The sequence below is a fragment of the Gopherus flavomarginatus genome, chromosome 21 (genome assembly GCF_025201925.1).
Source record: "Gopherus flavomarginatus isolate rGopFla2 chromosome 21, rGopFla2.mat.asm, whole genome shotgun sequence".
Classification (NCBI taxonomy): Eukaryota; Metazoa; Chordata; order Testudines; family Testudinidae; genus Gopherus; species Gopherus flavomarginatus.
The window spans coordinates 19,168,971-19,188,588 of NC_066637.1; the positions used below are offsets into that span (position 1 = coordinate 19,168,971).

At 53.0% G+C, this 19,618-nt stretch overlaps 1 protein-coding gene across 5 annotated transcripts in view; it reads right to left on the reverse strand.

Moving 5' to 3' along the window:
* Positions 1–772: 772 nt before the first annotated feature.
* EPHA8 (EPH receptor A8) overlaps positions 773–19,618 on the reverse strand; it is a 125,279-nt gene continuing 106,433 nt past the window's right edge. For 4 of the 5 annotated variants that reach the window (XM_050931190.1, XM_050931189.1, XM_050931191.1 and 1 more), the window contains 10 exons: positions 18,850–18,946; positions 14,653–14,720; positions 14,170–14,295; positions 12,953–13,138; positions 11,394–11,455; positions 10,666–10,875; positions 6,218–6,367; positions 5,265–5,455; positions 4,188–4,343; positions 773–3,024 (listed from right to left, as the gene is read on the reverse strand). In XM_050931190.1, the coding sequence (XP_050787147.1) occupies positions 2,910–3,024; positions 4,188–4,343; positions 5,265–5,455; positions 6,218–6,367; positions 10,666–10,875; positions 11,394–11,455; positions 12,953–13,138; positions 14,170–14,295; positions 14,653–14,720; positions 18,850–18,946 (1,361 nt within the window). In that variant the 3' untranslated portion in view covers positions 773–2,909. Of the gene's footprint in view, positions 3,025–4,187; positions 4,344–5,264; positions 5,456–6,217; positions 6,368–10,665; positions 10,876–11,393; positions 11,456–12,952; positions 13,139–14,169; positions 14,296–14,652; positions 14,721–18,849; positions 18,947–19,618 lie in introns of those variants that run through there. The other variant, XM_050931193.1, reaches the window with a different exon arrangement.

Consider the following 19,618-nt stretch of genomic DNA (forward strand, 5'->3'; position numbering starts at 1 on the left):
AGTTTTATTGTCCGGGAAGAGGTGCAGACTCTGACCATAAAAGAAGGGCAAGGAAGAGAGAGGCAAGGGCCATCTAGCAACCCTCTGTCCCTGGGGATCAGGGCCCATCCAGCAACACTCCTCTGCCGGGGACCAGCACTTGGCCAGCAACCCCCACCCTCTGTCCAGCAATTCCCATCCCCAGGGGTTGGGGCCATCCAGCAACCTCACCCCCTGTCCCTGGGTACCAGGACCCATCCAGCAACCCCCGTGTCCCTAGGGACCATCCACCAACCCTCTGCCCTCCAGGAACCAGGATCTATCCAGAACCTCCCCACCCTTATACTTCCCATGTGCCACAGGGCGGGTAAGACCCAGCCAGCACCCTCCCTCCAGGTGTCCCGTGTGCCGCAGGGGGGGTAGGGCCCAGCTAGCACCGTCCCCCCGGGCATTCCGTGTGCTGCAGGGCGGGTAAGGCCCAGCCAGCACCCTCCCTCTGGGGTGTCCTGTGTGCCCCAGGGTGGGTAAGGCCCAGCCAGCACCCTCCCTCCCGGGCGTCCCGTGTGCTGCAGGGCGGGTAATGCCCAGTCAGCACCCCCCCCCAGGCATCCCGCGTGCCCCAGGGCGGGTAAGGCCCAGCCAGGACCCTCCCCCGGGGCGTTCCGTGTGCCGCAGGGTGGGTAAGGCCCAGCCAGCACCCTCCCCCAGGCATCCCGCGTGCCCCAGGGCGGGTAAGGCCCAGCCAGGACCCTCCCCCGGGGCGTTCCGCGTGCCGCAGGGTGGGTAAGGCCCAGCCAGGACCCTCCCCAGGGGCGTTCTGTGTGCCGCAGGGTGGGTAAGGCCCAGCCAGCACCCTGCCCCTGGGCGTTCTGTGTGCTGCAGGGCGGGTAGGGCCCAGGCAGCACCCTCTGCCCTGGGAGTCCTGTGTGCTGCAGGCGTAAACTCCGAGTACACAGCCCCTAGGATTGGCGCGTGAGTGGTCTGCGTGCACAGAGGGTGGAATGTAACTAGAACCACATACTGAATCTGGCCCTTGTTCAGAAGAGCTTCCATAGGAAGCAGTAGAGTGCCCATGACATAGTCTCAGAGTAGAATTGACATGTAGATGCCCTGGATAGAAAACTCAACCAAGCCCGGGAGGGTTCAGTTTAGCCAGGATTATTGCAGACTGGAAAATGGCTTTAACCCCTTCCCCCACATCCCACCATCCTCCAGTTTATCTGGCGCTGCTGGAAGGCGACCTCGGGCCAAATCCTGCCATCACATGTGCTGATGTAAATCCAGAGTATCTCCATTGGAACCAACGGAGTGACTCTGGATTTCCTCTGCTGTCGCTGAGAGCGGACTCCGGCCTCACCTGCGAAACGGCAGCGTGGGTCCCAGACGCACGAGTAACAGCAGCGCTTGTCTCCCCTGCCCCAAGGAGTGGGGTCCCCCAGTGAGCTCCGGCTACATGCCCCCTTGAAGAGGCTTGGCAGCGCCGCCAGCCCCTGGGCTGGGCTTTCTGTGCTTTGAGACCATTTTTGCATGTCTAAAGTCCAATGTAGTAAAACAGCTTTGAACACGGTAGAAAATCATATTTACAAAGGGGAGCAAGAGGCCGGTTTTCCTCTCCAGCCTGCGCCAGTCCCTCCGCTTCGAGCACGTCTCTCCTCGGGGCAGCTCGACTCGTCCAAGCACCTCAGCGCACTGGCCTGCTGCCTTCTGGGGGCACGCTCACCAGCAGGGGGCGCAAGCAGGGAGCTGGCAAAGCTCCTGTCCGGGTGGCCTGGAGAAGCCCTCACCTGCGGGGCAGCCAGGATCTGACAGCTGAGCAGAGCCTTGGGCGGGGGCATCGCAGCTTGGCGTGCTGCTGGGAGCGGTGCCGCTGGTGACTGTCTGGAGGGGAGGCTTGGCCAGGCACTCTTAGCACAGCAAGGCAGACTGGCTGCCGGCAGCCCCTGGTTGTTTTTAGGCAACGTGAGAGTTCAGTAAACCCCCCTTAGAAGACATGACAGGACTGTGAGAGAGGATGCGGCCCCTCGTGCGACACAAGCCTGCTGGCCTCTGCTCTGTTGGGGCTCGGGGAGGAAACCTGAGCGTGTAGGCCTAAGACACATGCTCTCCCCTGACCCTGGTCTGCCTGTGCTAGGTTCAGTGCTGGTGCATTCAGGAAGTGGTGACTTCCTAGCTGGTTCCAGGTTCTCCTTTGACAGGACTTCTCACATCTCCCTGAGCACGCGCCAGTGCTTCTGGGCCCCTCTCCAAGGAAGTCTTGTCCGCTCACAGCACCAGCAGAAACTACTGCAGGAGGCTCAAGACTGTTCAGTCTTCCAGTGACCCTTTCGAGAGCAGTGGCAATGACCCTGGTAGCTTTGTGGAGGGGCTGGTCTGGAGGTCCTGGGTAGAGCAGGCACTTTGCTGTCTCTGCCATGCAATGATGTGGGGAGCCTTGCAAGGCTCAGAGATCCAGCTAAGCCTCCAGGCAGTACAACAGCAGCTCAGACACAGTCAGCAGCAACACACGGAAGAGACTTGCCCGGCTGCTCCCGCCATCGCTGTCAGTCAGTGCAACTCCCTTTGCAGGACCCAGCCTGAGCGGCGCGCCCCTTGCTGGGGCAGGTCGGTAGTGCTGCCCCCTTCTATTGCACAGCCCCTAGCTAGGCCATGCTAGGAGCCCCGGCCCAGCAGGGACACAGGATGGAAAATGAAGTGGCCTGCCCTGCTCTGGAGGCTGCTCCTACCCTCAGCCGGAGGAAGAAGCCAGCAGATTTAGCAATGTACCTGGAAAGCTCTTCCCCTTTCCCTTGGGAGCGCAAATCCCAGCAAGGCAATGGAAAGCCACAGAGGCTCGAGGTTCTGGCTCGGTGCTTCTCCCGCCGGCTTTGCCCGCCACTCTGCCAGGATCAGTGCTTTTGGAACGCCAGCTGCTGGGTCTGGGGAGCTGATGATTAGAGGTGCCGCCTGGGGACACTGGTGTTCAGCAGCTGAGACCTCATGATCTGGATGCTGCTCAGGATCTTCTTCTGGTGCCCCATGAGGGTGATCCCCAGGCTCCGGACGTCACTGTGAAAACAAAGGCAACGTCAGACCCCGGCTCCCCGTGCTGCAAGCCAGGCCAAAGGGCTCCCTCTCTACTGACTCAGTTGCACTCGTCTGCCAGCAGTGGAACTGCCGTTGTCTGGTCCTGAGGGGCTGACACGCTGTTCTCAGGAGTGACTGGCTATCAGTCTCCATGGCTCACCCCAGGGCCACTGCCCCCGCGCCGTTCCCAGGGGTAGAGGGAGGCAGAGGGGAAATGGCTCCTGACACGCTAGGAGCAAGCAAAAGCGATGCTCTGAAATTGGAGCTGCTCACAGATCACCCAGTCAGACGGACAGACAGATGGCCAGACAGCCCTGTCCACTCAGCAGCTTCTCCGATGTGCATCCCTTCATTCTGCAATCATGTGCAATGGTCTCACACTCGCTGAGCTTCCACTGTGCAGCCTCCCATCCAACCCTGCTGGACACACCATCTTGTCACACATGGAGCCCTGTGCATCCACGCATGCACACATACAAGAGCCCCGTGCACCCACGCATGCACACACACTGAGCCCCGTGCACCCATGCACGCACACACATAGAGCCCCGTGCACCCACGCATGCACACACAGAGCCCCGTGCACCCACGAATGCACACACACAGAGCCCCGTGCACCCACACACGCACACACACTGAGCCTCGTGCACCCACGCATGCACACACATAGAGCCCCATGCACCCACGCACACACACACACTGAACCCCGTGCACCCACGCATGCACACACATAGAGCCCCGTGCACCCACGCACGTGCACACACAGAGTCCCGTGCACCCACGCATGTGCACACACACTGAGCCCCATGCACCCACACGTGCACACACACTGAGCCCCGTGCACCCATGCATGCACACACACAGAGCCCTATGCACGTGCACTCACACAGACACAGAGCTTAGCATCACCTTGGTGCATTGGCTCAGGACTGACCCATAAAGAAGAGCACCCAGGAGAGAGGCACCAACGCCACTTCCTTTGGTATCTGGATTTTCTCCCCTCCAGGTGCTAACTAGGCCTAACACTGCTTAGCCTGTAAGATCTACAGAGCCCAAGGTAGGAGGGCAGCAGACAGTGATGGGGGTGACGCGTGGTGTCAGCACATCATGGCCTACATCAGTCACTTCTCCCCCTTCGTACTCACTCGATGTTCATCCGCATCACCATCCCCAGCGAGGAATACCCGGCCACAGCAAAGTTCTCCCGATACCGCCCCAGTTTGATGGACTCCAGCCAGTCCTCCACGGTAAAACAGCTTGTGAAATCAAAAAGGCCTCTGTCAAAGGGAGTTTGGGTGAACCTTGAAGACAAGAGAAACGGCATAAACTTAGCGCTAAGGGGCAGATCAGCAAGTGGAGTCAAGGTACCGGAAAAGCAGCCATAGCCCAGGCTATGCAGCAGGGGATGGCAGCCTGATGCCCCAACACTATTCTACCATTGCACAATTACTGTTCTCCACGGCTGGGGCCCTCTCTGGTCAGGCAGAGCCAAAGAGAGGGTTGCGGGAGGGGTATCCACAGTGCCAGGGCTCAGTATTGTGTATGCACTTTGGTGCCTGGGTGTATTTTGTGTGCACAACTGAGCTTTGTATGGAGATGGGCTGTGGATGTGAATCCAAGTGTGTGAAATGCAGCTGCTCCACTCACGGCTGAGCCTGTTTTCTTCTCCTGGCTGGTGTTATCCAGGCCTGTGGCCATGACTGCGCTGAAGCCATAAGCACCACTCAGGGTGGGAGGCTAATGTGCCTCATTATGGTTATGGCCTGGATTGTGTTAGCCATAAGCTCTAGCTTGGACGGCGGCTTTAAGTAGTTCTCTGTGGCTCTGATCCATCCGTTGTGTTGCCCATCACTGTGGCATGTGAGTGCCTGATGTGGCCGGTGCCAGCTCAGAGCCTGGGCTTGGCTCTGTCTCGGACTGTCTCACCATGGCAGTGAACCAGCTCGCTGTCCGCTCTGGCTTGGCATGAGGCTCTAGATAGAGAACAGGCCATAAAGTGGCCAATGTTAGCCAATGAGAAGCCATTGTTGTCATATCTGGCAAGAGAGTCTCTCACCGATTCACCGTAGCTGTGATGCACTGGCTGATGCTGTTGGGTGAAGAGTCTCTCTAGCTCACCACGGCTATGAGCAGAAGGTGCTGAGACCACCTGCAGAGCTCTAACTGGCTCGTTTTGGCTGTGGCCAGCCTTACCGGTTCCCCGTGGCTGTGGCCAGCCTTACCGGTTCACCGTGGCTGTGCACTTGAGATTCTCAGGGTTGCGGATGAGCTTGTCCAGGATGCTGACAATCTGGGAGAAGCGTGGCCGCTCGCTGCGATCCTTCTGCCAGCAGTCCAGCATGAGCTGGTGCAGGGCTGTAGGGCAGCCCATGGGGGCAGGCAGGCGGTAGCCCTCCTCCACTGAGTTAATGACCTGAAAGGAAGGTTTGCTTGGGGTGAGACGCCCTGGTTCTTTGCTCCAGAGCTCTGTGGAGCCAGCCACAGACTGAAGCTGGCAAAGCAGCTGCAGGAGTAGCTCAAGCAGCGACCAATGGCCACTGGTGGTAACAGGCATCTGTTCTCCGGATGTCTCTCGGTGAACACACCAGCCCTCAGGCTGCCTGGCTCTTTGCGCCAACCCCCCACACTCGCCAGCCCCCTCCCTTCCTTTGTCTTATTCATCTCGGCAACCCTCTAACATAACCCCACTAAAGCACATAAACGACATGCAGCGGGGCGGGGCCACCCAGTGACGAGGACCCCCAGTAACACCCAGTGGGGCAGGGACACCCAGTAGCATCCAGTAACACCCAGCAAGGCGGGGACCCCCAGTAACACGCTGCAGGGCACGGACACACACTATGTGGAAGGAAGGACTGCAAACACATTGATATTTTCACACAGGGTATTTGACAATCCCCCTTCACGGCTCGGCTGAGCTCGGTGTTGAGGCCCCAGGTTGCTCCTCCCAGACAGTGGAAAGTCTCAAGCTCCATTCCCGTGGGGTTGCAAGGAGAGGCAGCATTGCCTTTTGCCCAGAGAACTACACTCTGGCTTTGGACCCCTTCCCCAGTGGCCTCCATCTAGCCGTGAGCCCTCACGACCACTCAGTTAACAGGAGGTGCCGCCCCAGCAGAGGGAGGGAGGGAACCGGCCTGATACCAGCCCAGCCGCAGGCAGGACGAAGCTCACTTACATCCCTGTTGGTCATGTTCCAGTAGGGCCGCTCCCCGTAGGCCAACACCTCCCACATGACGACGCCGTAGCTCCACACATCGCTGGCTGAGGAGAACGTGCGATACGCGATGGCCTCGGGGGCCGTCCAGCGGATGGGGATCTTCCCCCCCTGAAACACAGAACACAGGGTAACTGTCTGGACAGGCTCCACCCAGGACAAAGAGCTGGCACCTGGGCAGCAAGGCCATTCAGCAGTTATTGCGGAGAGCCAGAGCTGGGCCTCACGGCTCCAGAGCAGGAGCTGGGGTCAGGCACGCATGGGGAATGTCCACTCGCATCAGCCTGGAGCCTGCCATTGGCATCTCCGTGACTGTCAGCATGCCAGTCTGTTAGAGAGACCCGCCATCTCTGAATCCTTTGTGCTTTCAAACACCATGAAGTCTCCCGGGTCTCCCAGCAAAAAGCTCCCAGGCCTGATCTTGCTTAGCCTAGTTCCCTGAGGCAAGGCTCTCCGTTGTTTGAGACCAAACAGGCCCCAATCCCTGTCGGTGCTGAGGATCCAACCCACAGCCACTGGGTACCACCCAGTGTCAGCCCTAAGAACCAATGGACCCCAGGCGGGGCCCTTCCCAGTGCTGTAAGACTGAGCCTAGAACAGGCAGCTTCCCACCCATGCCCTAAGAACACCCCCCAGCTTTCTGGGTCGGTGACTGGCACCAGCAGCACTGCAGGGCCTGAATGTAAATGGTCTCCCTCCCTTCCCTCGCTGGGCGGAGGAGCTCATCTAACTGGGAAGGGCATGCGGTTCCTCCTCCCTCCTGTGAATTGTTAGCAGCTCCGTCCTCTCCTGGGCGTTGTCTACACTGGCAAAGTGGGACCCATAATTCACTACCAGTAGCAACAGCAGGCAGGGCTCAGGCATTTCCACCACCGTGTCAGCTACGCCAGCTCAGAACAGGGTTAGACAGAAGACACGCTGAGCCCTAGCCTGGCTGCGCGGGTGCACTCCGAGGCTGAGCGATGAGTCCTGGCTTCGCCAGTGCAGATGCAGCCCTGCCATACTATCACAGGTAACTCTGGAGCAGTTAGCAATGGCAGCATGAGAACACAGGATTGGCTTCTAACAGTAGACTCTGGGCAGGCGCTGATGCTGAGCAAATGTGTTTATTTCAAATATGACCTGACCCCAACCGTGGTAAAGCGGATGAATTTTAAATACCATTTCTTGCCCCTGCATCGGGCTCGAGACCGGACGTGCACCCATCGCTAGCACCGCTGACGCAAAGGTGAATGGAGTGTGTCTGCCCAGGACATCTGGAAACCCTCAGCTAGTGACTCACTCAGTGGCAAATGCCCATGTTGGGTAAAGTTGTCCTAGTCTACCCTAGAGTGCAGGGCACTCTAGGGGCAGGTGGTAGATCTGGAAACTGGAGCAGGATTGACAAGGGCCAATGACCAGCTCAGGGCTTGTGTCATGTGACACATCCCAGCCCTGCCAGGATAATCTTGTTGTGTCACCAAGGCCGAGTACCGACAGTTTTGCTTGCACGCAGGACTGAACCTGAAAGCACCGAGAATTTAGCCTGGCTGCTGGAAGGTCTCTGCCCGCAGGTGTCCCAGAGAGCTGGCTATAAGGAAGACAATAAAGCAGAGAGTGGACTCATATTTAGACTCCTGAAAGCCTAGACTCTGGGCCCCTTCTTCCTACCGCTCACTGAGGAACGAAGCCTCTATCCAGAAGGTGTCTGGTGTGGTGCTGCAGGGTGTCCTGCACGCAAGCCCAGCAGGGAAAACAAGCCCGGAAATTATTAGACACTGGAGGATGCATGTTTATCCCGGGGGAAGGAGCAGCCAAACACAGAGATCCTTGGCTTCTCGCTCTCCCTCCTACTTCCCCGTTGGGTGGCTTTAGGCAAGATGTGAAAGCCCAGACACACACACACACGATCTACGTTAATAGTACGCTGTTTAGATTGCAAAGTCGAGCACTCAAAGGTTAAGAAATGTCAGCATTACAGTTACACACGTGGCCTTAATTCTCCACCTTTCTGTGTCCATCCTGTGCAGTGAATGAGGATATAATATGTGACCATGTTCCTTGGCCAACACTTCAGGTACTGGAGCAGGAAACCCTCCAGAGCTGAAAGCATGAACTAAATAGTTAGCATTTGTAAAGAAGAGCTGTAACAGCCCCATACCCCATGGGGGGCAGGCGCAGAGGGGGACACATGACACAGACTGGCACTGACCAGTGGGTTACATATGGAAACAGGGATCAAAGTGATGTTGTGCAGGCAACTGTAAATTTGGCATTTCCTAATTTTTGCGTGCTTGACTTTGTAACCTAAATCAGTGGCTCTTAACCTTTCCAGATAACTGTACCCAGTCAGGAGTCTGATTTGTCTCGCGTACCCCCAAGGATCGCCTTGCTTAAAAACAACTTGCTTACAAAATCAGACACAAAAATACGAGTCACAGCACACTAGTACTGAAAAATTCCTACTTTCTCATTTTTACCATTTAATTATAAAATAAATCAATTGGAATATAACTAGTGTACTTACATTTCAGTGTATAGCATATAGAGCAATACAAACAAGTCGTATGAAATTTTAGTTCATACTGATTTCTCTAGTGCTTTTTATGTAGCCTGTTGTAAACCTAGGCAAATATCTAGATGAGCTGATGTGCCCCCTGGAAGATCTCTGCGAACACCCAATGGTACGTGTGCTCCTGGTTGAGAACCACTGATCCAAATTATGTTTGTTGTAGCTGTGTTGGCCCCAGGATATTAGAGAGACAAGGTAATTGACTTGTATTGGTCCAATAAAAGATATTACCTCACCCACCTTTTCTCTCTAATCCAGGGATGGGCAACCTTTGGCACATGGCCCATCAGAGAAAGCCGCTGGTGGGCTGGGATGGTTTGTTTATCTGCAGCGTCCGCAGGTTCGGCTGAATGCAGTGCCCGTTGGCTGCGGTTCGCTGTTCCGGGCCAATGGGGGCTGCGGGAAGTGGCGTGGGCTGAGGGATGTGCTGGCTGCCGCTTCCCGCAGCCCCCATTGGCCTGGAACAGCGAACCACGGGCAGTGGGAGCTGCGCTTGGCCAAACTTGCGGATGCTGCAGGTAAACAAGCTGTCCCGGCCCACCAGCGGCTTTTCCTGACAGGTCGCATGCTAAAGGTTGCTGATCCCTGCTCTAATCTAATGTATGTTCGTTTAACATAGTTCTTGTTTGTAATTTCAAGATTTTCTTTAAAAGAAAAACCAAAACCTGTGATGTATAATTGTGTCAACCCAGCCATCCCACCATGCAGCACCAGCAGGATTTGAACCCTGAACTTTCATCGTTACTGTAACACATACAGACCACATTACCCACTGTACCTGCTATATGAAGAGAAGGCTGCTAGCTCAGAGGGGAACGGGTGGGCTCTCTCACCCCTCCCATGCCAAGAACCGATAGGCTCCTGCCCCATGTGGTGCCCTTAGAGTGGGGGATGGGCTCCTACCCCATGTGCCAGGTCAGGGAAGGAGTGTGGTCAGGGTGGGAGCCTTGTCCAGCTCTCATCCTCATTCCCAGCACTCCTGCTGCTCTGGTGGAAGCCGGGGCTTGTCCTTAGAATGTTTGTGCTGAGTTACTATTCTGGCAAGCTGAGCCATTCAGGCCGAGAACGGAAATGGTGATTTTTACGTTTCTGTCTGAGCCAAACCTCAACAGAATTTCATGGAACAAGCAAAAGGCACATCTCTAGCTCCAGTGCTTTGTCCCAGCAGAATGTCAAAGGCCTGCAACATATAATGGAGGGGTAAGGGTGCCTCATAAAAAGGTCACAAGAATCTTCTATACCAGAAATGTTAGGTTACCTAAATCTGGGGGTCACTGCTAGCTCTTCTTAAAATAAGAAATCCTTTGCTCCAGCCAGCAATGGGACTCAATAACTTTAAACAATTTTTAAACTACTGAACCAATCTACTTCAAACTCAGCTTGTTCTGTTGATCTCACTGAGATTAAAACATCAGGCCAAGTCTGAGACTGTATGTACGTAACAGTGTGGCAGCATTTGTGTGAAACTCCCTGAGACAGATGAGCTGTTACCTCACCCAGTTACATAGGAGATGGGAGGAAAGAGGAGATAGGGTATGAAGAGAGTGATTTGGGATTCTGCACGGTGTGTGGACTGTAATTGAGAGCAGGCTAGGAAAGGTGCCAGCTCACACTGTGCTGTAACTCCCTTCACGGACGGCTGTATAGAAAATGAGTTTGTATTATATGAATTGTCAGATCATTTATAATGGTCTAAGGGGCTCCATATTTCATGGCACCAGCACAAGAGGGTGGAGCTAAGGCTGAGCTTTATGACTTGGCTTCAGGCTGTGATTTCTCTCCCTGAAGGGTGCGTGGAATGCCTGCTGTTCTTTATGACTCAGCACAGAGAAAGAGGCAGGGAAAGCGCAGAATGTACCGTGGTGGTATACGCAGCATACGGATCATCCTCGAGGATTCTCGACAGGCCGAAGTCGGACACCTTGCAGACCAAGTTGCTGTTAACAAGAACGTTACGGGCAGCCAGGTCCCGGTGCACGTAGCCCAAATCAGAGAGGTATCTCATGCCGGCACCAATGCCCCTCAGCATGCCCACCAGCTGGATGATGGTGAACTGCCCATCATGTTTCTGGAGAGAAAACAACCCTGACATTATTCCTGGCCTCTCGCTGGGCACCTGACAAACACTGATTCTGCATGGTGACTTGGACCTCTGTGACCTGTAGGGCCAGACCCCTGTCCCCATTAAGGTACACTCAGCTCACCTGTTGCAATCTGTAATGCCCCCACACTTGGGCTCCAAACCCAGACACCTCTTGGAGCAAGTCTGGCCAGGCCCGAGGAAATGAAGGACAGTTTGTACTCCTGTCACCTCCAACCTCCAACCCTCCACTCTTCCCACTGCATAGGCCTGGCAGATGCTCCTGTGCACCAGCAGCAGGGGTCCTGCCTCTCACACTAGGATGCTCTGCGTGAGACCGAGTGCAGATGCCTTGGAGCTAGTGTTCCCTCAGTGCCTGCAGCTTTTACTCAGCGGTCACAGTGGTCATGAGGCCGCAGTGCGTGGATCAGCCTGTTCTTCTCCCTCATCAGCCACTCAGCCCTGAAGACATGTGCAATGAATAAAAATTCAGAGGAGCTGATTACCCGGAGAAAGGAATCTAGTGAGCCGTTCTCCATGTATTCGGTTACAATCATTACCAATTTGCCTGTAGGAGACAAGAGAGGTCAAGTTAATAGAGAAGTCACCTTCCTCTGGGAGCCCTGGTACCTGCCTGGTTCAGGGAGGGAAGCAAATCCAGGGCCACAGGGACAATCAAGGTGTCCCACAGTCCTGCAAAGAGCTGGTGAGGTCCCATCCTGGTGCTGTGTGTGAACCATGTCAGTGTGTGCATACAGCACTAACACAGCCTACTCACACTCATGCATCCTACTCACACTCATGCATCCTACTCACACTCTCTGTACAGGCGCCATTGTTGTTGCTAAGTCAGTTTCATTGTCTAAATGAAATTTGCATCCCATTACCATAATGCTTTGCATTTCAATGTGCCTTTTAAAACTATAACTTCACATTACAATTCAATACGATGCGGCCTTTAAAATGAATGCTAATGGGTAGTGCTTCTCCGAATCCAATAACCCTGATCTCCGTCATTGGGGTGCAGAGTGGAGTGGGGTGAGGGGAGCCACTACATGTGATGTTACAAAGGACCCTGTCAGGTGTCTCATTTCACCTCTCTCATATGAATGTTGGAAAAGCCCCAAGTAGCAGCATTCTCCTACCAGGGGTTTGAGCTGCGGCCAGGAATAAACCCTTCATTTCTCTAATGACATTAGAAGGGAAAGGAGAAAAGCAGCAGTCCTGCGAGTGACAAGCTGTCTCCCTTTCAAGATGCTAATCGGGAATGTCAAAAGGAGAGAATGTTGCTGGGCTGAGGAGCTGGCTCCTAGACTCTAGAGCCTGAAGCTAGCAGCAGAGACCCTGGCTCATGGTAGGACTTCATTCTGAGCCTGCTGGCTTGTAGCAATCCAAAGGCACTTTATTGCCAGCTCCCAGGAATTCGGTGCTGTATGTGCAGCCCTGAAAATGAAGCCCTCAGAGCAGGCAGAGTGAGGGCAGTGTCAGGGCAAGCTTCGCCCACGCACTGCCACCTGCCTGTGCCCACCCAGTCCTTCGGCAGGGGCCCCCTAGGAACATGTCCCTCTGGTAGGCCTGCCTAGCAGCTGTCTCTCTGATGTGGCATCGGCCTGTTGGGAACCATGGGAGCTCCCACCCCTGAGATGTTTACCCCCATGTTTTGGACACATTTCCTATTGGCCATCTGTGCCCCATCTCCTTAAATTCCCTCTGTAGTTCCCACTGGATACAGAAGCCTCCATTCCGGTCCAACACACTTCAGTAGCATTGCAATAGTCAGTGACACGGCTGCCACATTCCACCCCAAAGGCGGCTGCATTTGGGTTTGTTATATTGGGGATCCCTGGGGATGAACGGGGTTAGCAAAGTGAAAGGCCCCCATTAGTGAGATTATATGTTGTGCAGCAGCTGACTGGCCTCTCAGTTGTAGGAGGTCTCTGCCAGACTTGGGAGAGGAAAGCACTTCCTGAGGGCTCTGGCTGTGAGATCAGCTTCCCTTTTGTTCCTATGGTCCTGCACTGACTATGTGACTGCCCTCTCTAATGCGCTGCACTCAGAAACGTACTCCTGGCGACCACGCCCTCCAGGTGGATAATGTTGGGGTGGTCGAACTGCGCCATGATGCTGGCCTCGCTCAGGAAGTCCCGTCTCTGCTTCTCCGTGTAACCTGCTTTCAAAGCCTTGATGGCCACGGGAAGCTCCCTCTTCCCTGGCACTTTCAGGTGGCCATAACACACCTCCCCAGATTCTCCTGCAAAGCAAGAAAAGACAAGGGAAAGAGCATAGCTTCTCAATTCACTGCAGCCTCCTGGCACCCCACCAATTCCGCACTCCTTCTGCCACCAGGCTAAACACATGTCCAGAGCCAGCAACTAGGGGCCTGTTTTCTAGAGCCAACAGGAAGGCTGCAGCATGGTCCCGTGCTTGGGAAGTCAGGACTCCTGGGCTCTATTTCCTAGCACTGACTCGCCATAAGGAATCATTGCCTGGCTCGGTGCCTCAGAGGCATAAAGACTCTCACCCACCTTTGTGCTGGCATAGCAATGATGAGGTGTGCTAAGCACGTCCTATGACGAGATTTCCAACTTCCCTCACAACAATGTGGGTACAAAGCCAGGTGAAAAGCAAGAGCAGGGCTGGTTAGTGAGAATTCCCAGCACCTCCCAGGCAGCTCTGAGCCTGCGCATCCTGGCTGGTTCTGTGCAATTGCCAAGCAGGAAGGCACTCAGACTTTGTGCACCATTGGCCTACCATGGGTGTCACCAGTAGCTGACAGCTCGCTCGCTCGCCCTCTCTCTTGTGTGCTTGCCTTCCAAGCCCCTATTCTCAGCTGATATCACTTTTCAGAAAAAAAAAAATCAACATTTTTGCTGAAATGGCTGAAGTGTCTTCTCAGCCCAGACATGAACTTTGGGGGTGAAATTCAAGGTAGCAGCAGAGGAGATACTCATGCCTGGACAGCCAAACCTTCAGATGGCACAAGTCAGTGTCGTTCCATTGGCTGCAGCTGAGTTACAATGATTAACACCAGCTGAGCATCTGGCTCCGGACGGTTCACTTCATATGTTAAAAAATTCTGCACGTGCTTTTTGTGCTCAAAAAGCTACGGAATGGCTCAAACCCTCACTGAGGATCATCATAACGCTCAGCACGAGCTGTATTTATTTAGCCCCTTGCGTCTCCAGAGTACTGCACAAACATTAGCACCATAGCGCCAGGGGAAGAAATGGGTTTCTGAAGGAAGTTTGAAGGGTGTGAAATGCACAGAGCCAGGGCACTCACCGGACCCAATGACTTTCTCAATTTTAATCCTGGAGGCCTCGATCTCTCGTGTGAACTCGTGCACGGCTTGGCAGGGGTCCTCATACATGTGAGGGTCCACGTAGAACTTTGACGCGGGGAACTTCACTGTTAGAGTTCAGCGGGGAAAGAAAAAGCGAGATCATTCCAACAGCAAACAGTAATGCCCTCTGGGAGCCAGAGAGGCAGCAGGAATCCAGGCCCCAAAAGCAGTGATTCAGACTCCTTAGGGCCAGATACAGCGGAGAGATACCCCAGTGGGGGCCTGTTCTCTGGCACCCAACTCCAGGGAAGCTAAATTTCCCCTTCAGAACACAGATCTCTCCAGACCAGCCCAAGGGCCCAGATACCCAGAGGGACAAGGAAAATCACCTGAGACCAGGAGTAGCTGGCCCAGAACTCAGCCCTTGCTGAGGCTTGGGAGGCAGAGAACAGCTCACCCCAGACACATCTCCATGTACTTACCCTGGCCATTCTGATAGTGCATCTTCTCCTCATCTGAGTCCTGGAAAGCCTTGCTGTAACCACAGTGCCTGCCATGGAGACACAAGAGGCAGAGGAAAGACTCCTGACACAGCAGCTCTGCCTCCCGTCTCACACACACTCAGCTGCGGGTTACCGGGAAGTGAGCAAGGCGCAGTACCAGAGATTCACTCAGAAGCTGAGCTGGAGCTGACAGCAGGGCACAGAACAGCTGCACTGCGGATCTTCACCCCCACCTCCAGCTTTCGATTTGCCCAGACCAGGATATTTTGTGTACCAGGCCCACGGTTCAACAGCAACCAGCTCAGAGAACACCAGCCCATCCAGCCCCACGTCTCACAACGATCACCTGCTCTGGGTTTGTCCGCTGCACGTGACCTGTAGTCTGGCAGCCCCTCTGGTCAGCCTCACTTTAGGGTCCAGACAAGGTGTTTTTGTGGCTTCTGTATCTCCAGACCACACGTTACATGAACCTGCCTAATGACACTGTCACTGCTGAGTGTTTTGAAATACCGATGTTTCATCCCACCCTCGCTGGCCCACCCAAATCAGCAGAAGTTCACATGATTTGGAGCAGACAAAATCAAAGCTTAAGAGTCCTAATATATGAAATCCATGTATTTAACATTTGCAATCTCGATCAATAACAACACATATTTGACTAATAGGGGCACACGAGGCAGAGGGCTGGAGGTACAGCATAGACCTTAATTGTCATTTGAGACAGTGACTACTTTTTATTATGTGAAAAGTATTCAACAGATCATAAATGTATCTCAGGTGTCGGCAACCAATGGCACGTGTGCCAAAGACGGCACGTGAGCTGATTTTTAACTTCTGAAAGGTTGCCAACCCCTGATGTATCTAGTCAGCAAAATGACAAATATAATAATAATTGTAACCAAACACCGCATTTTGGAGTCATTATAAACGATTACTGGTGTTCTATCTCATTCCAACAACAGTTGAGCATCCCAACGTGAGTAATACAGGTAATATACTACTTGTCATCCCTGTTTTCATCTGCAAATGCTAAAGCTGATTTTGTCAGGTTATTACGACACTCCACACCTCCAGGGCATGCCCAGAATACGGTTCCTGGCAATCTGGCTCATAGATTTACAGGATCCATTACTCTTGATTAACTTCAAAATATCTGTGCACCATTGTCTGGTTCTGTTTTTGGAAATGGAGACTTCGAACTGTCATTGCGTATCCATCCATACTGCAGTGCACCTGAATATGTGCTCGTTTGACATTTCCTATAAGTGCTTCCCTTGCTGGTGGTAAGGAGCTGAGGTTTTCGTTTTGATATGGTACCTTTGCCAGTTTTCCCTGCCCATGATTTCTGCCATGCTTCTAACATGGGGGCACAGTTTGATTGTCTGTAGTGTGCAGCCAGGAATTTGGGTGCTTGTTCAGCGTCAGCAGGCATTGTGGCATTGATGTCACCCAGCAGAGAGAGGGAGTACCCAGCCTGCAGAATTTTCAACAGAGTAATTCTGATGAGGCCAAAACAGGAAGCTACTGTAGCACAGCTTGAGAGCGCCCGGACAGCTAACAGCCCTGGTATCGTGTTCCGGCGTTGCTCTGCAGTAGCATGGATGTCTATTACAGCTCTCTCTTGGACGCTGGGTTCCATAATCACTGAATATGTTAGGCTCTGTTCAAGGTAATGATGCAAGAGTAAGAGAAATACGTCAATGTTATCCGGTAATACCGACTTTTCCAACACTTTCTCTTTTGCTATCATCACTGTTTGATGTCTGAGGATGTTCTTTGCTGCCTCATGTGAGGTGGCCATATCTCCTCTGTTGACCACCACATATCCCTGGTTTATTTCAGCTCAGGTATTTTCTCTGTTTTTAATAATTCTGCACAAATGATGCCAATCAAACTCTTTCTTACTTTCATTAGCTGTCAAGACAACTTTCTGTGGAGGTACCGATGCATTTGTCCTTAAATGATGCACTCTGCTTGCTCCTGTAGCTCTGCTCCATTTTGTGACTCTTACTGTGCTGAAGGATTTGCACCTGTCTGAGACAAGACATACATCACCTGCTGCTAGCTCGTGTTCAGTGTAGATTCTGAAATTTGTCACAAAATCCTCGATGATACCACGTGCTGGCAAGTGTACAGCAGAACCGTCAGTGACTGTGCAGAGGACTTCTTAGGAAGGATGTCTAGCTGACATCTCTGTCTGCAGCTGCTTGTTTAGCTTAGATTTAACCTCAGCAATCCCGTCACCAGAGGCAGCGAACGTTGATGTCGGTACAGGAACCAATCACCTATCAAAACATTCTTGATCTCAACCTCTCATGAACTTGCTTGTAGGCCTTCAGTAAATAAGCTCAGCATCAAATATCTTGGTTGGACCAACCTGCGCATTTTGCACTGCCAGTGTCTCTGCTCCCCTCGGTATTGTGTCACAGAACACTGCGGGGGGGGGCGGGGGGGCAGCCATGTTCCGATTCTCGCATTTGGAAAATTCCAGCTGTAAGTGAGTTGTCTACACTGACGGTTGTGCCACTCTACCACCGCCAATATTTACTATGGCCTCTGAGTGCCTAGTGGCGTTTAAGGGATCAGTGCATAGGTCTAGCTTATGACTTCTCTGAATATTGCATCTGCAGCAATCCTCGACTTCATTTTGTCTATGTGGATCTCCTGTATTGTGTTTGGTGTGTGGTGAGTGTTTAATTTATAATGTATTAATGTCTATAATTGTCCAGTAGTTGAAAATTAATTTGCATGAGTGAAGATGTAAGAACTCGTTGTGAGCATGCTCACAGAGTACAGGAAGGATATGCCTTCGGTCTCAGTTTGGGGGAGAAGGGCGTGTACTAGACGGGTATACAGCTAATACCAACAGACAGCACATATGTACCTCCAAGCTCCAGCAAAAAACATGAGTGTGCGGTTTTCATTAAAAATATTTGAACTTCAATGAAAATGAAGTTCAAATATTTGAACTGGCTTATCCCACTGCCACTGGCTTGGGATAAGCGCTCTTATTTCAAAATGCTCAACAGTGACAAGGTATCATCAGGCAGTTTCTTCCAACTTAGGGTCTTGAGATTCAGAATCCACACAAAAAAACCTTACTCCAGGAGTAGTCGATTATTTTTTGTCAAAGTCTGAATGTCTTGGCCAAGGTACAGTCACAGTCCAGGTTCCAGAGAAAATAATAAACAAACCAACAATGGTAATAAATAGATGTAAAGATTTCAGGGAACGTTCAAAAGTGCCTGGCAGTCCAGATTTGGCCCGTGGTCTGCCTGTTGACTGACTACCCCCGCCTTATACTGACACTAAAACACGGTACTAGCAGGTGCTACCAGACTCCTGCTTTCCCAACAGGCCTATTGCAGATCAGCTCCAGGTCCCCCTTCTCGTGCGTCATGCTTCTGAGGGGACCGGGAGCCCTGTTCTTGTCTATCTGAGCTAACTCTCCCAGGACCACTCTGGTCTCTTAGCGCGGTGGTTCTCCCAAGACATTTTTTGGTGGCCTTAGACTCCGGCCACTGTGGCTGCTCTGACAATTTTTCCTAAAATACTTAATTAACTTCAGGAAAAACAAATAAATATGCACATATCCATGTCCAAATCATTGTAATTTATCTATGCAGGGTTTTCTTCAGATTTAGTAATAAAACAAAGTACAGTGTCTCTATTCTTTACTGGACCTAAACAGAATAGAAACAAAATAAGGTGCTTTGTACATTCTTCTCTTTTTTGTTGTTGTTTCTTTTGGGTTTTTGGTTGCTGTTTTTTTTAAGACTTGCTAGTTAAGTAAGTCTGCTCCTGTGAAAGCTGACATACTCAGCCCTGGCAAGCCAGCGGACAAATTAAGCTCTGAATGGACAGGTGGGTAGGCAAGCAGTGGGGTCCAGAGGCAGTGGAGGGCTGGGGAAGGCAGCGGGGGCCATGGGTGATGGAGGGGCGGTGAGCCTGGGGCCATTTGAGAAATGCTGTCTTAGAACATTGCCTTGGTTTGCTTCCTGCTCCCTGCCATTCTGTCTCCGCCACCCCTGCTCTCAAAGACGCTCCATTCCCTGTCAGGCAGATGGAATAGAATCCCAGGTGTGGTGCAAACGCAGCCTCTTGCCCCAGCTCTAGGGGGAGCCAACATGAAGTGTCTTTGAGTTCAGCATGCAGTGACCACCACGGGTCTCCTACCTCTTCTTGCAGATCAGAACCACCAGCAGGATTACAAGGCCAGTTATCAGGGTCAGGCAGATCCAGATGATCGTCATGGTGTCGTACCTGAGAGCTACTGGAAGAGAAACATCACAGAAGGGGAACTCAACGCACATGTGCTTGGTGTGAGGCACCCGCTAACCCACCCTCTGTGAATGTACATTCCATAATATATAACACTCTGTCTCATCGCCAGACCTTCCACTGAGGATCTTGACAGGAAAGGAATTAATCTTCCTGTCCCCCAGTGCAGGGACCTCCTTACAGATGGGGAAACGGAGGCATGGAGCTGGACCGGCCAGTGTGGCACAGCAAACCCATGGCAGAGATGAGTGCAGAACCCGGTAATGCTGGCTGCCACTTCCTTGCGCTAATCATTGCAACGACGCTTCTCAAGGCGCAAGGAGCCCTGGGTGAATTGTTCCCTCTGTCTGACAGTTGCAGTGTCACTCTTCTCCCCACAGCGACTCGGCAATTCCTGCAGGGAGCAGCAAGCACTGCAAAACCCTGCCAGGGTTCCCGTGACCTCACTGGGTTGCTAGGATTTCTGGGGGCATGTCCTGTGGTTCTTTGTGCTGCAGTCAGTTGGGACGCTCTGTGAGTCTTTCCCAGTGCATTGTGGGAGAACTTGTCTGTCCTTCTGGGCACAGGGCAGGATTGTGGGAACGCCCTGGAGGAGTGTCACACTGCAGTGATTTCACCTGCATCCTCCCTGCAAAGCGCAATCGCACTGCGGGAGGCCACTTGT